General features: G+C 45.3%; 1 protein-coding gene across 2 annotated transcripts; it reads left to right on the top strand.

The window, feature by feature from the left end:
- The first annotated feature begins 13,027 nt into the window (after positions 1–13,027).
- On the top strand, positions 13,028–24,684 carry SYCE1 (synaptonemal complex central element protein 1). 2 transcript variants are annotated; one of them, XM_081572715.1, is made up of 13 exons: positions 13,028–13,138; positions 19,700–19,762; positions 20,397–20,456; positions 20,795–20,869; positions 21,490–21,537; positions 21,784–21,838; positions 22,503–22,592; positions 22,812–22,875; positions 23,631–23,697; positions 23,775–23,895; positions 23,967–24,077; positions 24,228–24,315; positions 24,552–24,684. In XM_081572715.1, the coding sequence occupies exons 1-13, from the start codon at positions 13,069–13,071 to the stop codon at positions 24,597–24,599; spliced, it is 960 nt and encodes a 319-aa protein (XP_081428841.1). In that variant the 5' UTR covers positions 13,028–13,068; the 3' UTR covers positions 24,600–24,684. The 2 variants fall into 2 exon arrangements, with proteins under 2 accessions (XP_081428841.1, XP_081428842.1); XM_081572716.1 differs by having other exon boundaries at positions 24,228–24,314; positions 24,539–24,684.
- Positions 24,685–26,616: the final 1,932 nt, after the last annotated feature.

Below are 26,616 nucleotides of genomic sequence, written 5' to 3' on the forward strand. Positions count from 1 at the left end.
TGCTGGAGAAAGGATAGGCTAACCACTCCAGTATTCTTGGACTTCCCTTGTGTCTCAGCCGGTAAAGAATCCACCTGCAACGCAGGAGACCTGGGTTTGATCCCTGGAGCCCATGGAGAAGGGAAAGGCTCAGACACGACTGAGCGACTTTCACTCTACAGAGACTGAACCCTGTGCTGCTATAGCTGTGGACCTTCAGCAACCCCTGAGGGAGTTCAGGATGGAATGAGGCCCTCAGTGCTCCAGGGAATCTGGTGGGACAGGTCTTTAGATAGGCCCCGCTAAGCGGGACAGCCACTGATTTCACAATGAAAGGGCAGCAAGGAACCCTCTTCCCTTCTCTTCCCTGGGTAGCCACCAGGTTTTTTAATTCGTGCCCTGCTAAGGTGCAATTCTGAAACCCTTCCCTTTCCCAATGCAGCAGGCAGCCAAGGGCCAGCAGGACTGCAAAAGTGCAGGAAGCAGGGCTGGGCCAGCTGTCTAGAGTGGGGGCTGTGGGGTCCCAGCAGGTGAAATCACCAAGAAGAAAAAATCCCTCAGACTCTGCATAGGCCAAAGGCGACTCTCTCAGAGCAATGGCCCCTCTCAGGTTCTGCTTGCAGAGACCTTGCTGGGGCCGCTAGGCTGCTTGGGAAAAGCATGTGAGACTGAGCTTTATGCGGTTGGGTAAGCTTGGGAATGTCCTCAAAGCCTTTACCGCAAAGGCGAGCCCTTCCCACGACCGACAGGTCTGGGGGCTCCGCGACTGTGCCAACAAGGAGGGTGCACGTGGTTCCTTCCACCCACCGCCACGGAGCCCAAGTCCCCTCACCTGTGGTCCGGTCCCCTCCACTCCGCGCACAGATGCTGATTGGGATCCAGGAGCCCACGAAAGGGGCGCTCCTAGCCGCCCCACGCTGGCTCCAGAGACCCACGGCGAGGAGCTGGGAGGAGACGCGCCAGGTGCCCTCCGATCGTGACCCATGCCAAGGGCCCTCCGCCCGGACGCCTACTTCCGGAAGCGGCACGCGGGTGTCGCTGCAGGGCCCAGGTGAACCTCAGCCAATGCGCCCAGCCAGGTGCGCTCCGCCATGACGCCCACTTCCGGGAGAGGCAAGCGGGCCGTGGCTGCTGCGCCCAGGTGAGCAAATCCCGCCTCACAGAGACCGCGTCCACGTGGAGCCGCAGATACCCCGCACTGGGGGGCCGGGGAGCCTGAGGCCTCGAGTCCCCTCTCCTGCAAGTCCCGGGGAGTAAGCTGCATCCCTGCAACACCGCTAGCGATGCCCGGGTGCCCGAACTCCCTCCACCCTCAGCACGGAGAACACCACAGGCTGGACTTACGGAGACCAATGCCTCCAAGAGGACCGTCTGGCTTACCTGGCTTGGCCCAGGGGGCGCCTCAAGGCCCTGCAAACAACCCAAGTTTTTAAATGGAAAAAGGACTTGAATAGACCCTTCTCCATATAAGACATACAAATGGTCAACAAGCACGTGAAAAGATGTTAAACATCATTAGCCATGATATAAATTCAAGCTAACACCATAATACTGTGCCCTCCAACACCAGAAGGCCTACAGCCAAGAAAACTAAAAATAACAAATGTTGGCAAAAATGTAGAGAAATCGAATAGCTTCCCATGGGCAAATGAATAAGTTGTGGAGATGGATGGTCAGAATATGTGTACAACAATGTGAGTGTAATTAATGCTGTAGACTTAATAGACTGTAGTTAATGCTATAGAGTGTAGTTAATGCTACTGAAATGGTTTAAATGCTCAATGTTATGTATTTTTAATTGCAATTAAAAAAATGAATGAAGCAGTTATGATACATGTTACAACCTGGATGAACATTGAAGACATTAAGTCAAATAAGTCATAGACAAAAGGCCACACAGGTCCTAATCATCCTGTGTACTTTAAATCCACAAAGATTTTGAAAAGGAGAGCAAGTGTCAGCAGTAGTTGCAGAAAAAGAAAACTGAATCACCATGGGAAAAGACTTTCATACAGCTGAGGCAAGGGTGAAGGTTGAAGGGGCCTGTGGATAGGATTATAAAGTGGAGCCATGAAATTTCCTCTTTGGGGGTTTCTGTGCTACTTTCCTGGTAGGGTATCCAAGTATGGGGTAAAACACACTAGAGTATTTTATATGACATGTAAAATGGGAGTATTTTATACTGCTACATACACTTTTTTATACACTTGAAATGACTGGAAAGTAAACTACTTTTCAAAAGACCTACGTCAAAACCATGCTTAAAAACAAAGAGGACATCAAACTTCATTACAGAGGTCAAGCCTTAATCAGATTCAGTTCACCCAGTGGTGATGCTAATCACTCTTACAGGAGTCCACCTGTTATCAAGAGGCACAGTGGGAAGATTATAATGGGGGCCACTATGTCTTGGGTGCTGTGGAAGACTTGGATGTAGTAGAAACAGTGGGATATCTGTATTCTAGTTTTCCATATCAAGCCACCAAATAAACATTAGGATAAATGAACTCACTAACGCTGCCAGGTACAAAAATCAATACACAAAAATCAGTTGTCATTCTATATAATAATAATGTGTCATTAGAAAGAGAAATTAAGCACTTTTCTAGTGGTTCAGTGGTTGAGAATCCTCCTGCCAGTGCAGGGACATGGGTTCTATTCCTTACCTGGGAAGAGTTCACAAACCACAGCACAACTAAGCCCATGTGCCAAACTACTAAAGCCCATGCTCTAGAGCCCAACCTCAACTATAGTGTAGCCGACGCCTGACCCACTGCAACTAGAGAAAGCGCGTGCACAGCAACAAAGCCCAACACAGCCAATAAATAAATTTTTTGAAAGAGAAATTAAGAAAACAATCCCATTTACAATTGCATGACAAAATACCTAGGAATGAGTTTAACTAAGGATGTAAAAGCACACTGAAAACTCTAGGACAGGGATGAAATAAACTGAACCTGAAGGAGGAAACAGACAGAACAGGCTCCACCTTGAAAGCAGGACTCCATCTTGGGCCGGACTGTGGGCTTTGAGCTATATGCCCAGGATCTATGGAAACAACATACCAACTGGAAAACCAGGCCCCCGGAAGGAAGAGCCCCAGGGCTCGTACCTAGACTCTATGTGGCCTAGAAGAATACCCTAATTATCTGTGTAACCAAATAGAATCATACTTTCTATTATGCTTATTGGGGTATGACCACTGGCCTATTGATAATTGTCCACTGTTAACTACCTAGGCTTAAGGCATATAAATCATGAGTTAACTTTGATTGTATCTTTCTTTTCCTTTGTTCAGACTAGTTTCAGGGAATTTGGGGAGGTGGGTTTGGGCATGTACACTTAGGGTATATAAGATTTTCACAAAAACGGGGCAGGGTCCTTGGCTAAGAGGAGACTCTGCTTTAGGCCCGCCGGTGTGATAAACTGCACTCCACTATCTGCATTGTCCTTCTGAGTGAGTTTGTTTCCCAGAACACGTGGCTACCACAAACCAACACAAATAAATGCAAAGCTCTCCTGTGCTCAGGGACACAGAAGATTGTTAAAATATCCGTTTTACCCAAAGCAATATTCAAATGCTAAGCAAGCCTGGTCAAAGTCGAATGGCATTTTCCACAGAAACAGAACAAACATTCCGAATATTTGTGTGGAAACACAGAGGCCTCTGAATAGCCAAAGGCATTCTGAGAAAATAGAACAGGCTGGAGGCATCTCCCTCCCAGACTTCACCCCATATGATGATGCTAATTCCCCCAAAAAAAATGTGGAAGTGGCACAAAAATGGACACACAGACCCGAGGAACAGAACAGAGAGCCCAAAAATAACCTTATGGGCGTGCGGTCAGTTAATTCACAAGAAAGGAGCCAAAAACAGACACTGGGGAAAGAACAGTCCCCTCAATAAGCGGTGCTGGGAAAACTGGGCCCCACACACCGAAGAACACGCTGAGCTCTGTCTACAGCGGGCACCAAAAGCCGGTTTTCCACAGCAAGCTCTTCCTTTCCTGGGTCTTCTGAAGACAGACACCCTCAGCAGTCAGCCGCACACAGGAACCTTCTCCCCACTTTTCCTCACCTCCTTCAGCAGCTCCAGCTCCCAGAAGGTCCTGAGGAGACCAGCTCCTGTCAGCATGAACTGGACACCACAAGGCCCCAAAGCTGAAGCTCCAGTGGGCCCTGAGGAGACTGGACTTCCATTAGCGTCAACTCGCCCTCCCCTCCCACCGGGTTTTCTTGAAGCCTGGCTGGCAGCAGGGCCCAGAGCTTTCCACAAGCCAAAGCCCCAACAGGTCCTGAGGAGACTGAGCTCCAGTCAGCTCAGGGAGGAGGGCTCTGTGTCCCCAGCCAGCCAATAGGAAAATGCAGACTGAGTTGCCCTCACAGTTCATGGAGGCCCTGCCGCAGGAAAGCGGTTCTGCAGCATCCATTAAACTGTGTAAGTTCCAATTTAAATAGAGCAAATAACCCAGGACTTCAAAATAGATACGAAACACTTACCTGGAAACCACATGAAATGTAATGACTATAAACATAAACTTTAAAACTTACACCAAATTCACTCAAATTTATTCACAAACGTTTAAAATGCAAAACTATCAAAATTACAGAGAAACATAGCAGAAAATCCACATGACCTTGGCTTTGGCTTGCAGATCATAAGCTTTGAGTTTTGACACACACACACACACACACACACAAAACAGTGTACAAAAAAAGTAAAAATATTGTGGACTTTATAAAATTAAAGATTTCTACTCTGAAAGACCTTATTCAGAAAGTCTAAAGACACAAACTGGGAAAAAATATTTGTAAACTACATATCTAATAAATGATTTGGGCTCAAAATAGACAAAGACCTCTAAAACTACCCCATAAAAAAATGGATAAGGATCTGAACAGACACCTAGCCAAAAGACAGATACAGATAGTAAAAATCATACAAAAATTACACAAAAATATCATACTACTAGGGAATCACAAATTAAAATCATGAGATATCACACCACACCTATTAGCTCTGTTAAACTCCAAATATATGACACTATCCAGTGCTGGAGGGTGAGGAACAACAGGAACTCTCCCTCACTGCTGGTAGGATGCATGTACAAACACTTTGTAAGACAGCTGGGCAGTTTTTTCCAAAGCTAAACAAGTCTCACCTTGGTATCCAATAATCATGCCTTCAGTATTTAGTCAATTGCTTTGAAAATCTATCTCCAAATTCAAACAAGGATGCAATTATGCACAGCAGCACTATTCATAATAGCTAAAAACTTGAAGAAATCAGGATATCCTTCAATAGACAAATGCATAAGCAAAGTGAGGTAAATCTATGTCAAGGCAAGTAGAACACGCCAACCCAAAATATGCCTCTATGGCATAAGGATTATTTCAGTTGGATGGGGGGGGAGGGTGTGGGGAAGGAATCTCAGAAAACTGAGTACTGGTTTTTGTGAAGGACATTTACAATAGAGAAATCTCCATTTGTAAAACTACATCCCTCTTTGCACCAGAAATAGAAGGCTAACTCTGGAAGTTGGTGATGGACAAGGAGTCCATGGGGTCGCAGAGTTGCACACAACTGAGCGACTGAAGTAAACTGAACTGAACTCCTGCCAATGGAGAAGTCCTGACTTAAATCTGCAAACAAGCATACCCTTCTTTACTGCGTTTTGCATGAAAATGTGTCATAACTGGCTTCCCTCCTTCCCCAAGGTCCTTCTTTTGTTTGTATCTGAAGATGGCATTTAAGATGATGGCTTTGGACATTTCAGGAAGTGACTCAGTTTTCCTGGGTAGCTCCCCTTTATTCAGGAGGTGCACATGTTATTAAACTTCGGTTTTTCTCTTGGTAATCTGGTTTTCTTTGTTTGTCTGTTTTTCTTTGCTTTCTGTCTGTTTCTGCTTGCTTTTTTTTTAACAGGGGACGTCTCAACTAAGAACCTAGAAGAGTAGACGGAAAACTGCTTTTCCTCCCATACACATGCAATGGAATACCACTCGGCAATGGAAAAGAATGAGCCATCAACCCAAGAAAACACAAGGGTAAATCTTACATGTATATTGTTAAGTGAAAGAATCATGTCTGAGGAAGATACCCACAGTATGACCCCATTTATAACATTCTGGAAAAGGAAAAACTACACAGATGATAAGCAGATCATGGGGTGGGGGTGGGGGTGTGAAGTATTCCATGTGATACTATAGGATGATACAGTCAATCCTAAAGGAAATCAGTCCTGATATTCATTGGAAGGACTGATGCTGAAGCTGAAACTCCAATACTTTGGCCACCTGCCGTGAAGAGCTGACTCATTGGAAAAGACCCTGATGCTGGGATAGATTGAAGGCGGAAGGAGAAGGAGATGACAGAGGATGAGATGGTTGGATGGCATCACCGACTCAATGCACGTGAGTTTGATCAAGCTCCGGGAGTTGGTGATGGACGGGGAAGCCTGATTTGTTGCAGTCCATGGGGTTGCAAAGAGTTGGACACGACTGAGAGACTGAACTCACTGACTGACTGTAGGATGAACGCCTGTCACTATGTTACCGGGTCCAAGCTTGCCTCGCTAGCCGCATGGCAGGCCAATGAGTCCAAGGGATGAGGTGTTGAGGCAAGGAAGAGACTGACAGGAGGCAGGGATCAGGACCGTCCCCAAGGAAAAGAAATGCCAAAGGGCAAAATGGCTGTCTGAGGAGGCCTCACAGATAGCCTGAATAGAAGAGAAGCGAAAGGCAAAGGAGAATAGAAAAGATACACCCATCTGAATGCAGAGTTCTAAAGAATAGCAAGGAGAGATAAGAAAGCCTTCCTCAGGGATCAATGCAAACAAATAGAGGAAAACAATAGAATGGGAAAGACTAGAGATCGCTTCAAGAAAATTACAGATACCAAGGGGACATTTCATGTAAAGATGGGCTCAATAAAGGACAGAAACGGTTTGGACCTAATGAAGCAGAAGATACTAAGAAGAGGTGGCAAGAATACACAGAAGAACTATACAAAAAAGATCTTCACAACTCAGATAATCACGATGGTGTGATCACTCACCTAGAGCCAGATATCCTGGAATATGAAGTCAAGTGGGCCTCAGGAAGCATCACTATAAGCAAAGCTAGTGGAGGCGATGGAATTCCAGTTGAACTATTTCAAATCCTAAAAGATGACGTTGTGAAAGTGCTGCACTCAATATGCCAGGAAATTTGGAAAACTTAACAGTGGCCACAGGACTGGAAAAGGTCAGTTTTCATTCCAATCTCAAAGAAAGGCAATGCCAAAGAATGCTCAAACTACTGAACAATTGCACTCATCTCACACACTAGTAGAGTAATGCTCAAAATTCTCCAAGCCAGGCTTCAACAGTATATGAACTATGAACTTCCAGATGTTCAAGCTGGATTTAGAAAAGGCAGAGGTTGGATGGCATCACCAACTCAATGGACATGAGTCTGAGTAAACTCCAGTATTTGGTGATGGACATGGAGGCCTGGTGTGCTGCAGTCCATGGGGTTGCAAAGAGTCAGACACTACTGAGTGACTGAACTGAACTGGCCAAGAAAATAACCACCATCTTGTCCAGGCCTGGTTGCCAGGTTCTTTTATGAATCAGAGATGGGAGAAGGTGAGGAAACAAAGTAAAAAGACTATTCAATCCTTGCAAACGTCCCCTAGAACGGTGAGCCTCAGGCAGGGGAATGTGTTAGTTTCACTTCCTTACAGTTCTTTATGAGTGGGCAGCTCAGGTTATCTCCCTGAAGTAGGCCATTTTGTATATTTATTATAACAAAAAAGGGTCAAAGTCACAGAAGCAGACCCAGTTTAAATTTAAAATCAACCCTTCCTGGTTACAATTCCCACCTCTCAAAGTCCATCCCACAATCTTGCGGGAGAAGAGGGGTTGTTTGCTTGTCAGATGGATCTTCCCGGGAGTGCCTGCTCTCAGTGCCACTATTTTAAATGCTGAGACTTGTCTTTCCTTATTCCCCCTGGAAAAGTACCTACTTTACACCTGTAGACTTAGGAATCCTGAACTTCAAATGTAAGAGGCAGCATCTCAAGTTAAGAAATTTAGTGCTTCTCTATGCATGGGAAGATGCAAGAGTCAGGGCTCACTGAATCTATTTTATATGTCTTAGCTATCTGGGGCCTGTAATCCTGCATTCTCAGAGTTTCCTCAAGGTTCACCACAGGGAGTGGCTGGAGTGGCTGCCGTCTAATGACTGCCAGGTGGCAGGTATTCCCCTTTCTCAGGGCACACTGGCTCACACTGAAGAGCTGCAATCGCTGATTCCATTTCTCAGGTCTTCCCCTCTTGGTCATGAATGACCATTATTGGGAAACATTTCAAGATCATTGTTTGTCCCATGCCAATGGGAGGTTCATCCCAGTTCAGTCAAAAAACTCTTGATATATCACTTCAGGTGTTAAGTTTGGGACCAGGCCCCGTCAATAATTAAAATTCTCTGAATTCTGTCTAACTATAATCCAGGAGACACTTTCCCTCGTTGTTTCTTCCCGTATCTAGAATCACACTATTACAATTATTTCCTTAAATATTTTTAGTCATATTAACTTTGTTGAAGGTCTGATTAACACATTGCTTACTCTAAGAGACAACAATCTTACAAATTAGACAGGATATAAGTACTGCAGCACAGAGTGACTGACATAATGCATCACGGAGGCGCAAAGCACTCTCTGCAAACAAAGAACAAATTTAACTAATGATTAGTGTAACTAGTTATAGTCCAGTTATAATAATAGAGTGACCAAAGGAACCATAACTGATTTAATGAGCTACCTGCAGTTTCGTTGTACTGGCCATGCACAGTTTAATCTTTGAGAGAAGCATATGTTACTGGCAGGATCAGCCAGGTAGAGAGAAAAAGATAAATGTTCCAAAAAGCATAAGCTACCAAACTATTTAATGCAAGTCATAATTAATTGAAGAAGAAGTTTTTTTTCTTACACATGGAAAACACAGATTTAAACCAGTAATTCTTTGAGATAGAGATCATAAAAATTAAAACCATATTTACCAGTTTAATCAGTTCTGTGTAACTAATCCCTTTTGCTAGCAGCTTTATGAAGACATCAGGTTTCTCATTAGAATTTTTTTTTTTACTCAATTCAGTATTATTTTATGAAAACCAGAAACTTGTATTTATCTGAAAATCCTTTTCATAAATTTCCTTAAAGAGGATTCATTATTCCATGTGTTTTTAAGGCTGAGTAGGACTCCAGTGTAGAGGTGTACAATTCTATCTTCATTTTTCTGTTGATGCAGGTTTTAGTCAATTCCAGTGCCTTGGCTATTGTAAATTGCGCTGCCCTGAAAGCAGGGGTGCATGTTGTTGGGGTCCACAAGGGACTCACAGTGTATAGTTTTAAAATAGCCCATTGTGGTGACCTGACAGACAAGGGATGAAGTCACAGTGGCCACATTGCCCTGGTGGGCATCCTGTTCTTTCCTTAAGGTGATATCCTGTTTTTCCCTGCTGGTGCCAGTTTCTCAAGACTACATGACCACCTGCCCATGAGACCCGTGATCACAAGACCCCAGATGCAGGCTAAAGATAAACTAAGGAGGGTTAGCTGTAAAGGGTGAGCACTGGTTTCTCTCTAAAGCCAGTCACTTTCTTTCTACCTATAATAAATCTTTCTCTGCCTGACTGCCTGGCTCGCTCTCTTTTTCTCTGCGCTCACCTTACACACGTGTCATTCTGAATTCTGATATTCTCTGGATCTAAACCCAGCAATGGGATTGCCAGATCATATGGTACCTCTGTGTTTAGTTTTTTACTTCCATGTTATTTTCCAGGGTTCCCACACCCGCTCATACCCCTACCCAGAGAAAAGGAGGATTCCCCTTTCCCTATGCCTTCTGCAGGATTTATTCTTTGTAGATCTTTTTGATGCTGGCCAATGTGACCAGTGTGAGCTGATTCTTTATGGTAGTTTTGGTTTGCATTGATTTAATAGTGAATGAGGTAGAGTATTTTTCCAGATGCTTTTGGAAATTACACATCATGAATACCATTTACCTCTTGAAACTGGCCTCCTGGAAGTCACCCTGTTTTGAATTATTTTCCAGTGATTTACTCTAGGACATTACTTGGGAACAAGTGTCATTGACAGCCCTGGAGGGCTTCAGAGTAAAAAGAGCCCATTGGCACTGATTTTTAAGTTTTTGTTATAGGAAGTGGCCACAAGGCAGCAACATTTCTTCATGCCCAATTCTGTTTCCTTGGGCAAGTAGAGTTTAGGGAAAATCCTGTTCCTAGATTGTCAATTAGAGAGGAATATTCCAGAAGAAACACCCAAGGCTTGTGTCACATTACTTCATCCCCCTTACCTTGATCCCCGAGACACATCCCAGTTCCTGCAACACTACCCTGTGGAGGATGCTAGCATCTGTAGGTTCAGTTCAGTTCAGTCACTCAGTTGTGGAGGACACTGTGATCCCATGGACTGCAGCACACCAGGCTTCCCCGTCCATCACCAACTCCCAGAGCTTGCTCAAACTCATGTCCATCGAGTCAGAGATGCCATCCATCTCATCCTCTGCCGTCCCCTTCTCCTCCTGCCCTCAATCTTTCCCAGCATCGGCGTCTTTTCTAATGAGTCGCTTCTTCACATCAGGTGGCCAAAGTATTGGAGCTTCAGCTTCAGCATCAGTCCTTCCAACGAGTATTCAGGACTGATTTCCTTTAGGATGGACTGGCTGGATATCCTTGCAGTCCAAGGGATTCTCAAGAGTCTTCTCCAACACTGCAGTTCAAAAGCATCAATTCTTCGATGTTGAGCTTTCTTTACGGTACAACTCTCACATCCATACATGACTACTGGAAAAACCATAGCTTTAACTAGACGGACTTTTGTCAGCAAAGTAATGTCTCTGCTTTTTAATATGTTGTCTAGGTTGGTCATAGCTTTTCTTCCAAGGAAGGCAATCACCATCTGCAGTGATTTTGGAGCCCAAGAGAATAAAATATGTCACTGTTTGCATTGTTTCCCCATCTATTTGCCATGAAGTGATGGGACCAGATGCCATGATCTTAGTTTTTTGAATGTTGAGTTTTAAGCTAGCTTTTCACTCTTTCACTTTCAGCAAGAGGCTCCTCAGTTCCTCTTCACTTTCTGCCATAAGGGTGATGTCATCTGCATATCTGAGGTTATTGATACTTCTCCCAGAAAGCTTGATTCCAGCTTGTGCTTCATCCAGTCCAGCATTTCCCATGATGTACTCTGCTGCTGCTGCTAAGTCGCTTCAGTCGTGTCCGACTCCGTGCGACCCCATAGACGGCACCCCACCAGGCTCCCCCATCCCTGGGATTCTCCAGGCAAGAGTACTGGAGTGGGTCGCCATTGCTTTCTCCAGATGTACTCTGCATATAAGCTAAATAAGCAGGGTGACAATACACAGCCTTGATGTACGCCTTTCCCTATTTGGAACCAGTCTGTTGTTCCATGTCCAGTTCTAACTGTTGCTTCCTGACCTGCATATAGACTCCTCAGGAGGCAGATCAGGTGGTCTGGTATTCCCATCTCTTAAGAATTTTCCGCAGTTTATTGTGCTCCACACAGTCAAAGGCTTTGGCATAGTCAATAAAGCAGAAGTCGATGTTTTTGTGGAACTCTCTTGCTTCTGCTAAGATCCAGCAGATGTTGACAATTTGATCTCTGTTTTCTATGCCTTTTCTAAATCCAGCTTGAACATTTGGAAGTTCTCAGTTCACGTACTGCTGAAGCCTCACTTGGAGAATTTTGAGCATTACTTTGCTAGCGTGTGAGATGAGTGCAATTGTGCAGTAGTTTGAACATTTGGGGCATTATCCTTCTTTCTGATTGGAATGAAAACTGACCTTTTCCAGCCCTGTGGCCACTGTTGAGTTTTCCAAATTTGCTGGCATATTGAATGCAGCACTTTAACAGCATCATCTTTTAGGATTAGGAATAGCTCAGCTGGCATTCCATCACCTCCACTAGCTTTGCTCATAGCAATGTTTCCTAAGGCCCACTTGACTTCAGACTCCAGGATTTCTGGCTGTAGGTGAGTGATCACACCATTGTGATTATCTGGGTCATGAAAATCTTTTTTGGTATAGTTCTTCTGTGTATTCTTGTCACCTTCTTAATATCTTCTGCTTCTGTTAGGTCCATACCATTTCTGTCCTTTATTATGCCCATCTTTGCATGAAATATTCCCTTGGTATCTCTAATTTTCTTGAAGAGATCTCTAGTCTTTCCCATGCTATTGGTTTCCTCTATCTCTTTGCATTGATCACTGAGGAATTCTTTCTTATCTCCTTGCTATTCTTCGGAACTCTGCGTTCAGAGGGGTATATCTTTTCTATTCTCCTTTGCCTATGGCTTCTCTTCTTTTCTCAGCTATTTGTAAGGCCTCTCAGACAATCACTTTTCCTTTTTGCATTTCTTTTTCTTAGGAATGGTCTTGATCACTGCCTCCTGTACAAGGTCAGAAACCTCTGTCCACAGTTCTTCAGGCACTCTATCAGATCTAATCCCTTGAATCTATTTGTCACTTCCACTGCATAATTGTAAGGGATCTGATGAGTCATGCCTGAATGGTCTAGTGGTTTTCCATACTTTCTTCAATTTAAGTCTCAATTTTGCAATAAGGAGGGAGTGGGGGGCGATTTATGGCCAACCTCCAGAAGGACACCGGGAGGCCTTGGGTAAACTGCCAACCTCTCAGCGTGTGCAGAGACTCGGCTCCCCACCACCAGGTTCGGGCGCCCTCCTCGCAAGGTGGGTGACGCCACGTGGGACAGGCCCTCGTGAGACTTCTGTCACGCGCAGTCGCCGGCTCTTCAACCAGCCAATCGCCAGCCTGGAAGACCCATGCGTGCCCCACACCTGCTCTGCACCGGATCTGCTCCGGTTGGACTCAAGCGTGCGCACTTGCACTTGCCCAACCGTCACCCTAGCTGCCTGCTGGAAGGGGCGGGAACGGTACGGTGCAGGGGCGCACTGCGCAGGCGTGCTGAGGACGCCCCGCCCCCGGCGCGGGTTCCGTCCAATCCCAGAGGAGGCGCCCACGCCTGCGAACTTGAGAGGACATGGCTGGGCGGCTGGGCGCTTCGAATGCGGAGCCAGCGGGAGCCGTGGGCCCGACTGACGAGGCCAGAGGTAGAGCTGGGCCTCGCCGCGGCCCCCGACCTGGGCTGTAGAGGGCTGGGCAGGCAGGGAGAGCGCACGCGGGCGCCGCTTCCTCAGAGTCGGGGCGGGCGTGAGGAAAAATGACCTTCCGCCCCATGAGAAGGATCTTGGTGGCTCTGCCGGGTGCCACGAGGAATCTCACCCACAGGCCCGTGTCCCACGTTCACTCACTTCCTTTGGCCTCGTTTGCCCCCTTCTGCTCTGCTTAAGTAGCTTAAAGTAGGCAGAGGACATCCTTTCAATCTGATCCTGAGCGTCTCCACAGGCATCTCCTGCAGCATAAAGGGGCTTGTTCTTGAGGCTGTTTCGCCCAAGGGGAGTCTGTCCCATATATCTCATCTCACAGCACCGAACACCTGAATTTCCCTGTTTTTCCATAATGGTCCTCAACAATAGATTCCCCCTCCCCCTAGACCAGGATCCAGACTTCCCCCCATAGCATGACGCTTTTTTCCTTCCTGACACACCTGCTGAGCAATGGCTCCCACCTCACCGGGAAGGGAGAGGCATGGCAGCTCGTTACGGTTATGAAGTTTTCTGAAATTACAACCCAGCGTAGAGAAGAAAGATAAAAAATATTCCCAGGCTTGTTCACCCCTCGAAGGATATGCTCCTAGGTGTTAACACAAAAGGGGAGAGAATTGTACAAGGAACACCCATCCCTCAGCTTGTTGACTGCTCTTTTTGGCCTCTGTCTCCCCGTATTAGGATTCTCTCATGAACCCCTCTTGGTCATACCCTTCACAGCTTCAGGCAGTACTGCGATTTTGGTTGGTATATGACAGGTGCTTTGTGGCCTTTTTTTTTCAAATAAATGAAAGTTTAAATATGAAATAAACTTAGCACAGAAAGCTTGCTTGGAGCAGAGAGTGGCATCCAGTGACAATCCTCAGCTAAGAACAAAAAGAAAAACAGAACAGATGCATATAGATCTCTTTTCTTAAGCACGTACCGTGGTCACCACTGTGCTAAAGAAACGTCTTAGTATCTTTGTTTCAAGTTCATTAAGCTAGCATATTTAGATGAAGCTGCAGTTGACTTCACCAGTGTCTTATAACTGGTGAAATACCGTTTCTTGTGTGTGGTGAAGACCAGTTTCTTGGATCTTAGATGTCCATCTGTGTCTTCACAGCGGAATGGGCAAGGGAGCCCTCTAGGGTCTCTTATAAGCTGCTAATCTCATTCCTGAGGGCTGCAGCCTCATGACCTAATCACTTCCCAAAGGCCCCACCCCCTAATACCATCTCATCAGACTTGAGGATGTCAACAAATGAAATATGGAGGGACACAAACATTCATTCTATAGCAATGAAAGAAAATAAGGAACATCAAGATTCCATTTTCAGTCTATTAGGTTGTTTAAAAGAGGGGGCAGTGGTGCTATCTAGTGTTAACAATAGTGTAAAGATACAGACCATATCATACTCAGATGAGAGGAAGAAAGGGTAAAGGCTTTTCCGTAGTCCTTCTGGCACAAATTTTAACATTAAATTATTTTTTCCCCTTTTTGGTCACATTCCTAGAGGATCACACAAGACATACATAGACGCATGGATTGGATAGTCACTGGAGCCTAGATGGTGGTAGGAAATCTTGGGAGGGGAATAGCTAAATCCCATGCACACTGGGATATACCTGTGCGGTGGATTTCTAAAATGAAGAGAAAGTGGAATTAAAATCTACTTAACCAAGTCAACTTTTAAATTATTAGACATACAGATACAATATGATCTTCAAAACAGATATTTTTATGAGAGTAAAGCAACATGGAAAAATTGCAATACTGTGTAGGTTGCACAGAAAGATGTCTGGAGGCTGCTTTCCTAATTGATGACTCTGATGGAGGGATCTAGTTTCTGAGGGCAATGCAAAGGTGAAGGAACGTTTTTAATCTTAATATTTGTTTTTTTCTACCAGAACTATATAATTGATACTTGTGGAACTTTTATACAAGTGAAAGTAGGAGACATTTTTAAAATGCCACTTGATGATCATATGTTAATATCTGTCACTGCTATTCTGTTTTAATTGTTGTACTGTTTTGTTACTACACAGGAGCGTGTCCTTGTACTTCAGAACTTCACACTGGGGTATTTGGGGGTAATGAAGAATTATGTCTGCAACTTATTCTCAAAGTTCAGGATTATTAGCAAATGTAAAATCGGGGTGAATGGCATATAGAGCTACGTGTTCTATTTCTGCAACTTTTAAGGAAATTTGAAATTATTTTAAAATAAGTAAAAAGTAGGGGGCTCATACAACATAGGCAGTTTTATACCCTTGATTTTTTTTTATTGGCAATATGTTAGTTGACTTGTTCAACAGATATATTCTGCTTTCCCACTCTGTGCCTTACCTTATAATATGCAATAAAGAAAAAATAAAGGTGCAGCTCACTGCCTAGTCTATTAACAATAATACCTGGACAAATGGTTGCTCAAGAAAACTATAAATTCATTTTTGGATCACCTAGGGAAGTCTATTAACTTTTAAAAGTAAAACCATATGCAGAAGTATACAGTGAAAAGTAAACATTCTCTTACCTATCCTTCCACTTCTACTCTCCAGAAGAAATGCTGCTGCTACTGCTGCTGCTAAGTCACATCAGTCGTGTCCGACTCTGTGCGACCCCATGGACTGCAGCCTACCAGGCTCCTCCATCCATGGGATTTTCCAGGCAAGAGTACTGGAGTGGAGTGCCATTGCCTTCTCCCCCAGAAGAAGTACTGTTGAAAATATTTTTGTGTGATTTGGGCCAGAAATTTTCTAGAAATAAGACACATATATTTTTAGATTGACAAAATATTTTTTCACCTCTTTTTGTAGCCAGATGGGATTCTATATTATACCATTTTGCACTTCCTTTCCTTTCAGTCTATCTAGGATCTCTTTCATTGTTAATGCGTACAAATCTACCTCCTTTTCAATGGCTGCACTGTATTCTCTTGTGAGCATGAATCATAAGTTCTCTACTGATGGGCATTCAAGTTTCCCATTTTTGACATAGATATGTAACCAAGCATATCTGATGGATAAATTCCTAGAAGTGAAATTTTGTCTTGAAAATGTTGATGCAGCCAACCTGTCCTCCAAAAGTTTGCATCAGTTTCCACAGTCTGTCAGTGTGCATTAGTGCCTGTTTCCCTACATTGTAATAAACATGAGGCATTATCAGACTTACTAATCTTTACCAAGCTGCTAGATGCAACTTGTCATTTTCATCTTTCTAATTATGACTAAGGTTGTACATCTTTTCAGATATTATTAACCATTAGTGTAGTTTTTGGTTACCTGTTTCTCCATTTTTTCATTCTTCTATAGAAATGATTACTTACCTTCTCTGTTTTGATTGGTTGTTTGGCTGGGTGATTTTTTTAAAAAACCTTTTTATTATGGAAAAGTTTAAGCATATACAAAAGAATATAGGCACATGGAGAGATACTCAACATTGCTAATTATTACAGAAATGCAGATCAAAACTACACTAAGGTATCACCTCACACTGATCAGAATGACAATCATGAAAAAAAATCTACAAATAATAAGTGCTGGAGAGGGTGTGGAGAGAAGAGAATCCCCCTATACAATGTTAATCAACCCTGAATAGTCACTGGAAAGTCTGATGCTAAAGCTGAGGCTCCAGTACTTTGGCCACCTGATACAAAGAGCTGACTCATTGAAAAAGACCTTGATCCTGGGAAATATAGAAGGCAAAAGGAAAAGGGGGCAGCAGAGGATGAGATGGTTGGATGGCATCACCGACATGAGTTTGAGCAAACTCCAGGGGATAGTGGAGGACAGGAGCCTGGTGTGCTGCAGTCTCAGGGCTCATAAAGAGTCAGATATGACTTAGTGAATGAACAACAAACAAGATAAAAAGAATGAAATAATGCCATTTGCAGCAACATGGGTGGACCTAGAGATTATCATACTAAATGAAGTAAATCAGACAGAAAAAGACAAATATCATATGATATCATTTATGTGTGGAATTGAAATGCAAATATAGTCAACAGGACCCTACTATATAGTACAGGAAACTATATTCAATATATTCAATATTTTATAATCTATAATAGAAAAGAATCTAAAAATGTTTATATATATTGCTGTGCAAGGAGAAACTTACACAACATTGTAAACCAACTGTAATTCAATTTAAAAACAAATTAAGAACTAAGGATAATTACCCTGTGGACTCATCTTTCAGCTTTAGCAGTTATCAGCTCTTGACCAATCTTGTTTCTTCGTTATCCTCACCCACTGCCTACCACCTACTCCACTGTTTTATTTTGAAATATCCCAGGCATCATAACATATCATCCATAAATATTTGCATGTATATCTCTAAAAAATAAGTACTGTTTTCAGAAAAGTAACCACAGTGGCATTACCACTTCTGAATGTATGTATTAGTTGCTTAGTTGTGTCCAACTCCTTGTGACCCCATGGACTGTAGCCCACCGGGCTCCTCTCTGCATGGAATTCTCCAGGTAAGAATACTGGAATGGGTAGCCATTGCCTTCTCCAGGGAGTCTTCCTGACCCAGGGATTGAACCTGGGTCTCCTGCATTGCATTTACCATCAGAGCCACCAGGGGAGCCCCACATCTGAATAACAGCTACAATAATTCCTTTGTTTCAACTATCTATAGTCAGTTTTCAAATTTCCCTGATTATGTCATCAATATTTTAAAAAGCACATTGGATTGAATCAAAATCCAAATATTGTCCATTTATTGAGATTGGTTGATATGTTTCTTTAATCTCTTTTTGTCTGTAAGGGTCTTCTTTTCTCCTTTTTCCCCTAAAATCTTTTTAAATTAAAGAAACTGAGTTGTTTTTCCTGTGAAGTTTCCCAGTGTGGATGTTGCTAATTGCATGCCCATGTGCCACTTAAATGGTCCTCTGTCCCTGTATTTCCTCTAAAACGGTTATTTAGATTGATAGGCTTAACAAGTGTTAGCATCATTTTTTTGACAAGAATCCTCCGTTGTATTTTTACATCGAATAGCTCATGATGTCCAGTTATCTTTATTGTCATGTTAATAGCACTAATAATAATTACCCGGATCTACTAATTTATTAAGGATTTAAAAATAAATGCCTATGTTGATTATAAGCAAGTTAATATGAAACATATATATAAAAAAGCTATTTGTATTTATATATTTAAAGATATATCATTAAATTTTCTCACTATTCCTTGTGAGGTTTCTTTGGGTAATATTCTCTATAAATCTATAGCTGATTATATCTCCTACCAGTTACAATGACTTCTAACTCCTTGTTTCCAATTTTTAATATTACTTCTTTTTTTCTGTTATTACATCCTGAGCTTTGACCAAGCCTTGAACAGCATCAACAGTATATTCAGTTCATTCGCTCAGTTGTGTCCAACTCTTTGCGACCCCATGAACCACAGCACACCAGGCCTTCCCGTCCATCACCAACTCTCGGAGCCCACCCAAACCCATGTTCATTGAGTCAGTGATGCCATCCAGCCGTCTCATCCTCTGTCGTCCCCTTCTCCTCCTGCCCTCAATCTTTCCCAGCATCAGGGTCTTTTCAAATGAGTCAGCTCTTCGCATGAGGTGGCCAAAGTATTGGAGTTTCAGCTTCAAAATCAGTCCTACCAGTGAACACCCAGGACTGATCTCCTTTAGGATGGACTGATTGGGTCTCCTTGCAGTCCAAGGGACTCTCACGAGTCTTCTCCAACACCACAGTTCAAAATCATCAATTCTTCAGCGCTCAGCTTTCTTTATAGTCCAACTCTCACATCCATACATGACCACTGGAAAAACCATAGCCTTAACTAGATGGATCTTTGTTGACAAAGTAATGTCTCTGCTTTTTAATATGCTGTCTAGGTTGGTTATAACTTTCCTTCCAAGGAGTAAGCGTCTTTTAATTTCATGGCTGCAATCACCACCTGCAGTGATTTTGGAGCCCAGAAAAATAAAGTCAGCCACTATTTCCGCTGTTTCTCCATCTATTTGCCATGAAGTGATGGGACAGGATGCCATGATCTTAGTTTTCTGAACGTTGAGCTTTAAGCCAACTTTTTCACTCTCCTCTTTCACTTTCATCAAGAGGCTCTTTAGTTCTTCTTCACTTTCTGCCGTAAGGGTGGTGTCATCTGCATATCTGAGGTTATTGATATTTCTCCCGGCAATCTTGATTCCAGCTTCTGCTTCCTCCAGCCCAGAGTTTCTCATGATGTACTCCGCATATAAGTTAAATAAGCAGGTTGACAATATACAGCCTTGACGTACTCCTTTTTTACCCCTTCTCTTGCTCTTTTTATTAAGGGGGAATCTGTGGTGTCAGTCACCCTTTAGGAAAAGATGACCATGAAGGGGTCTCTCTGATTCATCTCTTCTGCAGTGTCTCCCTCAGGTCAAGGAGCAGAGACACCTCTCTAGCTGGAGACCTGCCCTCAGCCCACCTCAGTCCCAGCTCAAGTTCCCAGATCCTTCCTTAGGCTTCTCATTACTACATACTAAAATGTTTGGTTTTGTCTCCACAGGGCAGGCCAAGTCTTCACAGAAAATTGAAGACTTGATGGAAATGGTGAAGAAGTTGCAGAAAGGTCACGTGTCTCCTCTGTAACTGAAGCTCAGCCCAAGGTTTGGGGTCAGGCAGAAGTGGAATCAATCCAAAGCCCCTAAATTCACCACCTTTGGAAATTAACTCATTTGTTCTCTCTTAGTTTCAAACGTTACTTTTTTGAAGTAAAAATATGACTCCATGATTCAAAATTTAAGTATAAGGGGATAAAATGCAAAACATTTTCCCAAACACAGTTTCAGCCCCCTTGCTGGCCATCCATTTGGCTTCCCCTGTACTCTACTGAATCCAGGATTTTATCTTTACCTTCCTTCCCTCCACATCAACTCTGCCCTCTGCTTGCTACCTTCCACCCTTGCTCCTGTCTCAGAGTAGGACTTTGCACTGACTGTCTGCCACCCCCACCCAGGGAACTGCAAGGCCTGCCCTCCTCACTTGATTTGGGACCCTCAGGAGGTCTTGCCATATCTGAAGAAGCACTTCCCACTCCTTCACTTTTTAATCTGTTGCTCCTCTATTTCTCTTGAGGTTACCACAACCTGGCTCAGTATCTCTGTGTTTTCCTGCCTCCCCTCCCCAGAATGTGAGCCCTTGGAGGGCATCCACTTCCTCTGCCTGTCCTGTCATTTTCACTCATCCTCCTTTTCTCCCTGCAGTGGGAAGCCTAGAGCCCAGGGTTGAGGTCCTGATTAACCGGATTAATGAGGTTCAGCAAGGTGAGCTCAGGTCCTTGGCTTGTCTGCCAGGAGTAGTTACATGATTTTCAGGGCCCAGTGCAAAATGAAAATGCAGGGCCCCTTATTCCAAATTACTAAGTGTTTTGAAACGGGGGCATTAAACCAAACATGGATTGGTCCATCTAAATACAGGTGCTACAGTCACATGTTTATTAACCTGGCCCTGCTGTCAGCTGAGCCCAAGAAGGGCTTTGGCTCTGGAAGCCTTGTTTCCTGCTCTGTAAAATCCTCTAGGGGCCCCTCTAGGTTTACTTGAAGACAAATGTGAAATGTTTGCAAGGACAGACACTTACACAACGTCCTACGGTTTGGCACAGCAAAAAAGAAAGCTAGCGAGGAGCTGGGAAACGCCCGGACTGTCTGGGAGACCCTGCAGAAGGAACTGGAGTCATGTAAGCCTGGGGGGGATCACCCAGAGGTCCCCACAATGTCATGCATCCTTGAACCCAATATTCCAGACAGCACCGCTGCTGTGGCCAAGCGCTTCTGCACCCTCTCCAACCGCAGGGCCTGCCGATCTCCCCCATCCCACTCTGTTTGGGGAGTGTTCCTGAAACACCTCCAAGCATACTCCTACCTCAGGACCTTTGCTAGGCAATTCCCCCATATAATACAGATTCCTGTTGCCTCATGACGTCATTCAGCTCTCAGCTCAAATGCCCCTTTCTCAGAGAGGCCTTCCCCAATCTCCCCACCCAAAGTCAGCACCTTGCCCCCACCTAGTCACATGCTCCTTACTGCTTGATGTGTTTCTTCACAGCCTTTACCCAATTTGATGTGATGTGTTTTTCTCTTCCCTCCATGTAACTGCACTGGCATTCCACAGGGTCCTCTCAGCCACCCTTTATCAAGCGCCCTTTGGTGCCTACAGGGAGCATGGGCACAAGAGGGGAAGGGGACTTAACCTCGAGGGGGGTCTACATTTGGGTTTGGGGGTAGGGCTTGCCAAGCCCAGTCTCTCAGGGTACAGTGGGTGGTTGGTGATGCCCGAACATGTTTCTATGTTTTCCAGTGAGTGGAGAGAAAGTACGCCTGAAAGAGATCTTGAGCAAAAAGCAAGGTAATTGCACCTATTTTATCTCCAGGTTTTTGCCTTGGCCACCTTTCAGAAGCCCACTCTATAGCAGTAAAAGCCTTCTGAAGCCTGAATCACCTTGCCTCCCTCCTGTGGCTTCCACCAGACATGTAGTAGATAACAAAGTCCCATCAGCTCTTCAGGAGACCTCACATAATCTGGTGTTTTTACCCCTGCCCAAACCTCAGCCATGATGGGTTGTCACAGAGTCCTAACTTCCTCTCCCTGCAGAGACCCTGAGGATCCTCCGGCTCCACTGCCAGGATAAGGAGAATGAGGCACAGAGGTAAGAGCTTCCACCTAGCCCCTGGGAGCACTACCCCTTCATTCTGGTAAAAAAAAAAAAAAAAAAAAGCCTAAGGGAAATCGGCCTTAGACCCAGAACTCTCATCTTCCTCCTCTATAAAATAGGGAGACTGTGACTCTCAACAGTAGGTGGTACTATTGATTACCATCTTATTCACTGAGATAATCATTCATTTGCTAGAATGTCAATTAAATTCCTTCAGCTGGTTTTTATTCTGTACTTTTTATAGTTTCACCTGTCCCTTCATTTCGGTATCAAGCCAACCATCTGTCCACCAGCCTCTCTCCATTCACCCATTATCCTTCTATCCACTGATCTCTCTAGCTCCTGAATGCTTATATTGCTCATTTTGTGACCAGAGACCCCCCAAGCCCCTAGCATGCCAACACTGAATATGTTTGAGGAATTCACATGAGATCAATATGTGTGTGCTTGTGTGTGTGACCACGCCCACATTGATCTCCCTAATCTTCACAATGGCATTCCAGAGGGCATGTGTTCATACCACCCCAAAAGTTACAGAAAGGAACTCAATCTGGAAGGCTAGAACAGATGTCAAGAGAAGGAGATGGGAGCTCCATCCCAGGCCCCTCCTAGGGAGAGATTATTCAGAAAGCATGGTGACTGCCTTGCCTCTTGCCAGGAAGCAAACCATGCTGCAGGAGTGCAAAGAGCGAATTTCTGCCCTGAACTCCCAGATTGAGCAAGAAAAGAACAAGCAGAGGCAGCTGAGGTAAAGCCCACCTCCCGAGGCCTGGGGGCTGGATGGGTTGTAAGCGGGCAGGAGGGAATACTAGGGATGGGGTTAGAAGAGGACCCGGAGGCAAAGGTGCTTGCAGCAGAGTGAAGAGCACGGGCAAGCTCCCCACATCTGTGCATAAAACCCCAGGGCGGACCAGGTTGGGAGGGACGTCTCAGCCCACAGCCCCCCATCCTGTATGTTGGTTCCCAGGTTGGATTTTGAGGAGCAACTGGAGGATCTGATGGGCCAGCATAAGGACCTATGGGAATTCCACGTGAGTCACTCAGAGCTACTCTATCCACCTTCCACATCTTCCCTGGCAGCACTAGGCCCAAAACTCAGTGTCATCCTCCAGGCCTCCCTCCTGTCAGTTGCCACACCCAGCTCCTGAGCAAGCCCAGGCAGCCACATGTCAGAGTCACACTGAACCTAGTTCCTCATCACCCTCACTCCCAGCGGGTGTTCTCATCTTCACGGACCCTGCCCACCCATCTCTGGTGCCTCCCAGGGGCTTTAAGAGTTCAAGAGGGACTCTGAAGAACCGAGGAGGGGTTATCCATTAAAGAGATTCATGGATGTCTTTGGGGCCATCACAGACACAGGGCAGATAGTGGGGAAATAAGCAGGCCGCTATTTGCCACCTAGGGATCCTAAAAAGAAAATAGGCAGAGAGGGAAAGTCAGGATGGACGGACTCTGTGAGATCACATGGAGGGAAGAGCAGGAGCTACAGTACTGGACTGATAACTGACTCTCCAGAGAACAGTCTTGAATTTTGGTGTTTGCAGGATCCCCTTGCAGAATTCCTGAATACTAACTGCCTTATGAGCTTCTCCTGCATAGCACCACAGGTATCTGGGGTAGAACAATTCCAGACAGAGGAAATGGCAAGTGCAGAGGCCCTGAAGCTGGACTGTGCCTGGCATGCAGGAAGTGAGGCATATAAATAAAGACCAGATCCAGATCGGCCTCTCTGAGGCACATGGGAGAAAGCCAGAAGTTGTGGACAGGTCTCCTTTCTATCCATCAGAAACCAGAGCGGCTGGCCCTGGAGATTGGCAGCCTGGACAGCAGCAAGGAGCAGTTGCTTAAGGAAGGTGAGGCCGGGAAGATGGGGATGCCCTGATCTGCCCTGCCCTTCCCTGCCCTGCCCATCTGTTCCCTCCTGCTGCAGAGAAGCTGATGGAGGCAAAGCTGGAGGATGTGAAGCATCGTCTGTGCTCGCAGTCTGGAGCCAAGGGCCACACAATCAATGAAGGGCTCTTCCTCCGCAGCCAGGAGGCAGCAGCTGTGGTGTAAGACAGGGATGGGGAGGGGGGAATGAGTGGAGGGAGGGAGCTGCCAGCACCCATGGCCCCACCCTCAGTCATCTGTTTGAGGAGGAGAACAAGAAAGCCCAGGAGCTGCTGGAGGCTGCTGCCCAGCGCCAGGAGCAGCTGCAACAGAAGTGTCAGCAGCTGCAGCAGAAGAAGCAGAGGTGGGCATGGAGCCCTTCCCCCGAGTCCCCAAGGGGAAGGAGGCTGAAGGAGTCTCTGCTCCCTCCTAGACGCTGTCTCTTGGTCCCTTTACAATCCTACCCTTCTCCCTCCACCTTCTCCTACCCCACTCCTGATCTCTTTCTATCCAGGCTGAAGGAGGAGCTGGAAAAACTTGGGGTACAGGTCCCTGCCCAAGCCCAGAGCAAGCAGGAGGAGGAGGCCAGCCTAGGAGAAGCTGTGAGTCCTGGAATCCAGGGCAGGGAGCAGAGAGAGCTTGTGAGAGGGGCTGTGGGTGAGAAGGCACCTTGAAGGGTGGTCCTCAGGGAAGGGCATTTCCAATGGGGCACGTCCCGGCAAAAGTGCAGAGGCTGGCGGTGGTGGGGTCAGGGGGGCAGGACCCATGGAGGGCGTGGGCACAGGGATCTGAGGAGACTCCTACCTCGAACCCTGACCTCCTACGGGCCAATCCCAAGCCCCTTGGAGTCCTTGAGGAGAAAGACCCAGAGCCACCCTCCAAGTAGCGCATGACGCCGCGAGGCAAGGAGAACCCACCCTGCGCTGGAGCTTATGACTTGGACTTCAGTAAATAAAGGCGCTACTTCAGTACAACTGCCTCAGCTGACTCTGTGCTAGGCTCAGGGAGGAGGGGTGTCCATCCCGGGACACCCAGCCCCTGAGTCTGAATGAAAGCCTGGCCACATTGTGCCTCTTGTCTTCAGCCAAAGACCCACAGCAGGCACTCAATAAATGTTTCCCTAACCTCACAGTCCTGACGGCTCATCTCAAGAACTTGACATGTTGTTCTGGGTCCCCACGCAGAGGGATACAAGGCTGAGACCATCTCACAATAGGCCCACAGGTTCTGCACACCCACCCTGTGATTGTCTTCCATTCCTTATTCAGGCCTGGATCACACAGAATCCCAGAAATATCAACAATGAGGACCAAAGTGCTGGGGTCCTCAGCCAGTCAGTTCTGTACCCACAGTACCCACTGATTAGCTGAGAAAAAGAATTGTAATTGGAGCCTAAATGTAATTTGTGCCCTCATGGGCACAAAATATATACCTGAGATACTTGTTACAAGAACATTGTATGTTATCATCAGTGTTCTTGGAGTCAATCATTCTAAGAGTGTGTGTGCTTACGGCATGTTTCAAATCCATGGGAATGCATCAACTCAAGGGCAATGATGGGAGTCAGAGTCTGTGCTCTTGAGTCAAAAGACAGTGAATTCATAGGTACAAGGAGATGCCTCTTGAAAGGCTTCCCCATCCAGGTAGGACAGTGAACATAGGGAGCTAGATAACCTCAACAATTCTCATTTCTGTATACATCACCAGTTACAGAAATGGATTTATATCCATTTCTGTAACTTTCTAATGGAAGAAAGTAAAGGGGAACTAAGGAGCTTCTTGATAGTGAAAGAGGAGAGTGAAAAAGTTGGCTAAAAACATTAAACACACACACACACACATCATGGCATTCGGTCATGGCATTCGGTCACACACACACACACACACAGAGATCATGGCATTCGGTCCCATACACACACACACACACACACACACACACACACATCATGGCATTCGGTCCCATACACACACACACACACACACACAGATCATGGCATTCGGTCCCATACACACACACACACACACACACACACACACACACACACACAGATCATGGCATTCGGTCCCATAACTTCATGGCAAATAGAAGGGGGAAAAGTCCAAGCAGTGACAGGTTTTATTTTCCGAGGCTCCAAAATCACTGCGGATGGTGACTGCAGTCATGATATTAAAAGATGTTTGCTGCTTGGAGGAAAGTTATGACAAACCTACACAGAGAATTAAAAAGCAGACATCACCACTGACAAAGGTCCGTATGGTCAAAGCTAGGTTTTTCCTGTAGTGTATGGATGTGAGAGTTGGACCTAAAGAAAGCTGTTGTTCATTCACTTCCGACTCTGCAACACGATGGATTGCAGCACCCCAGGCTTCTCTGTCCTTCACTATCTCCCAGACTTTGCTCAAACTCATGTCCATTGAGTTCATGATGGCATCCAACTGTCTCGTCCTCTGTCACCCCCTTCTCCTTCCTCCAGCATCAGGTGGCCAAAGTATTGGAGCTTCAGGCACAGCATCAGTCCTTCCAGTGAATATTCAGGGTTGATTTCCTTTCAGATTGACTGGTTTGATCTCCTTGCTGTCCAGGAGATTCTCAAGTCTTCTCCAGCACCACATTTTGCAACTCAAATTCTTTGCAACTCAAAGGTCCATATAGTCAAAGCTATGGTTTTTCCAGTAGTCATGTATGGATGTGAGAGTTGGACCATAAAGAAGTTCAGTTCAGTTCAGTCGCTCAGTCATGTCTGACTCTTTGCAACCCCATGGACCATGGCACGCCAGACCTCCCTGTCCATCACCAACTCCTGGAGTCCACCCAAACCCATGTCCATTGAGTCGGTGATGCCATCTAACCATCTCATCCTCTGTCGTCCCCTTCTCCTCCTGCCCTCAATCTTTCCAACATC

Source organism: Giraffa tippelskirchi, chromosome 2 (assembly GCF_054371585.1).
Source record: "Giraffa tippelskirchi isolate mGirTip1 chromosome 2, T2T-mGirTip1v1.2.pri, whole genome shotgun sequence".
Classification (NCBI taxonomy): domain Eukaryota; kingdom Metazoa; phylum Chordata; class Mammalia; order Artiodactyla; family Giraffidae; genus Giraffa; species Giraffa tippelskirchi.

Coding starts and splice junctions, on each gene's coding strand:
- SYCE1 (XM_081572716.1), top strand. CDS start 13,069: ATGGCTGGGCGGCTGGGCGCTTCGAATGCGGAGCCAGCGGGAGCCGTG. Junction 21,839..22,502: donor AAGGAGAATGAGGCACAGAG/GTAAGAGCTTCC, acceptor GCCTCTTGCCAG/GAAGCAAACCATGCTGCAGG. Junction 22,593..22,811: donor AACAAGCAGAGGCAGCTGAG/GTAAAGCCCACC, acceptor GTTGGTTCCCAG/GTTGGATTTTGAGGAGCAAC.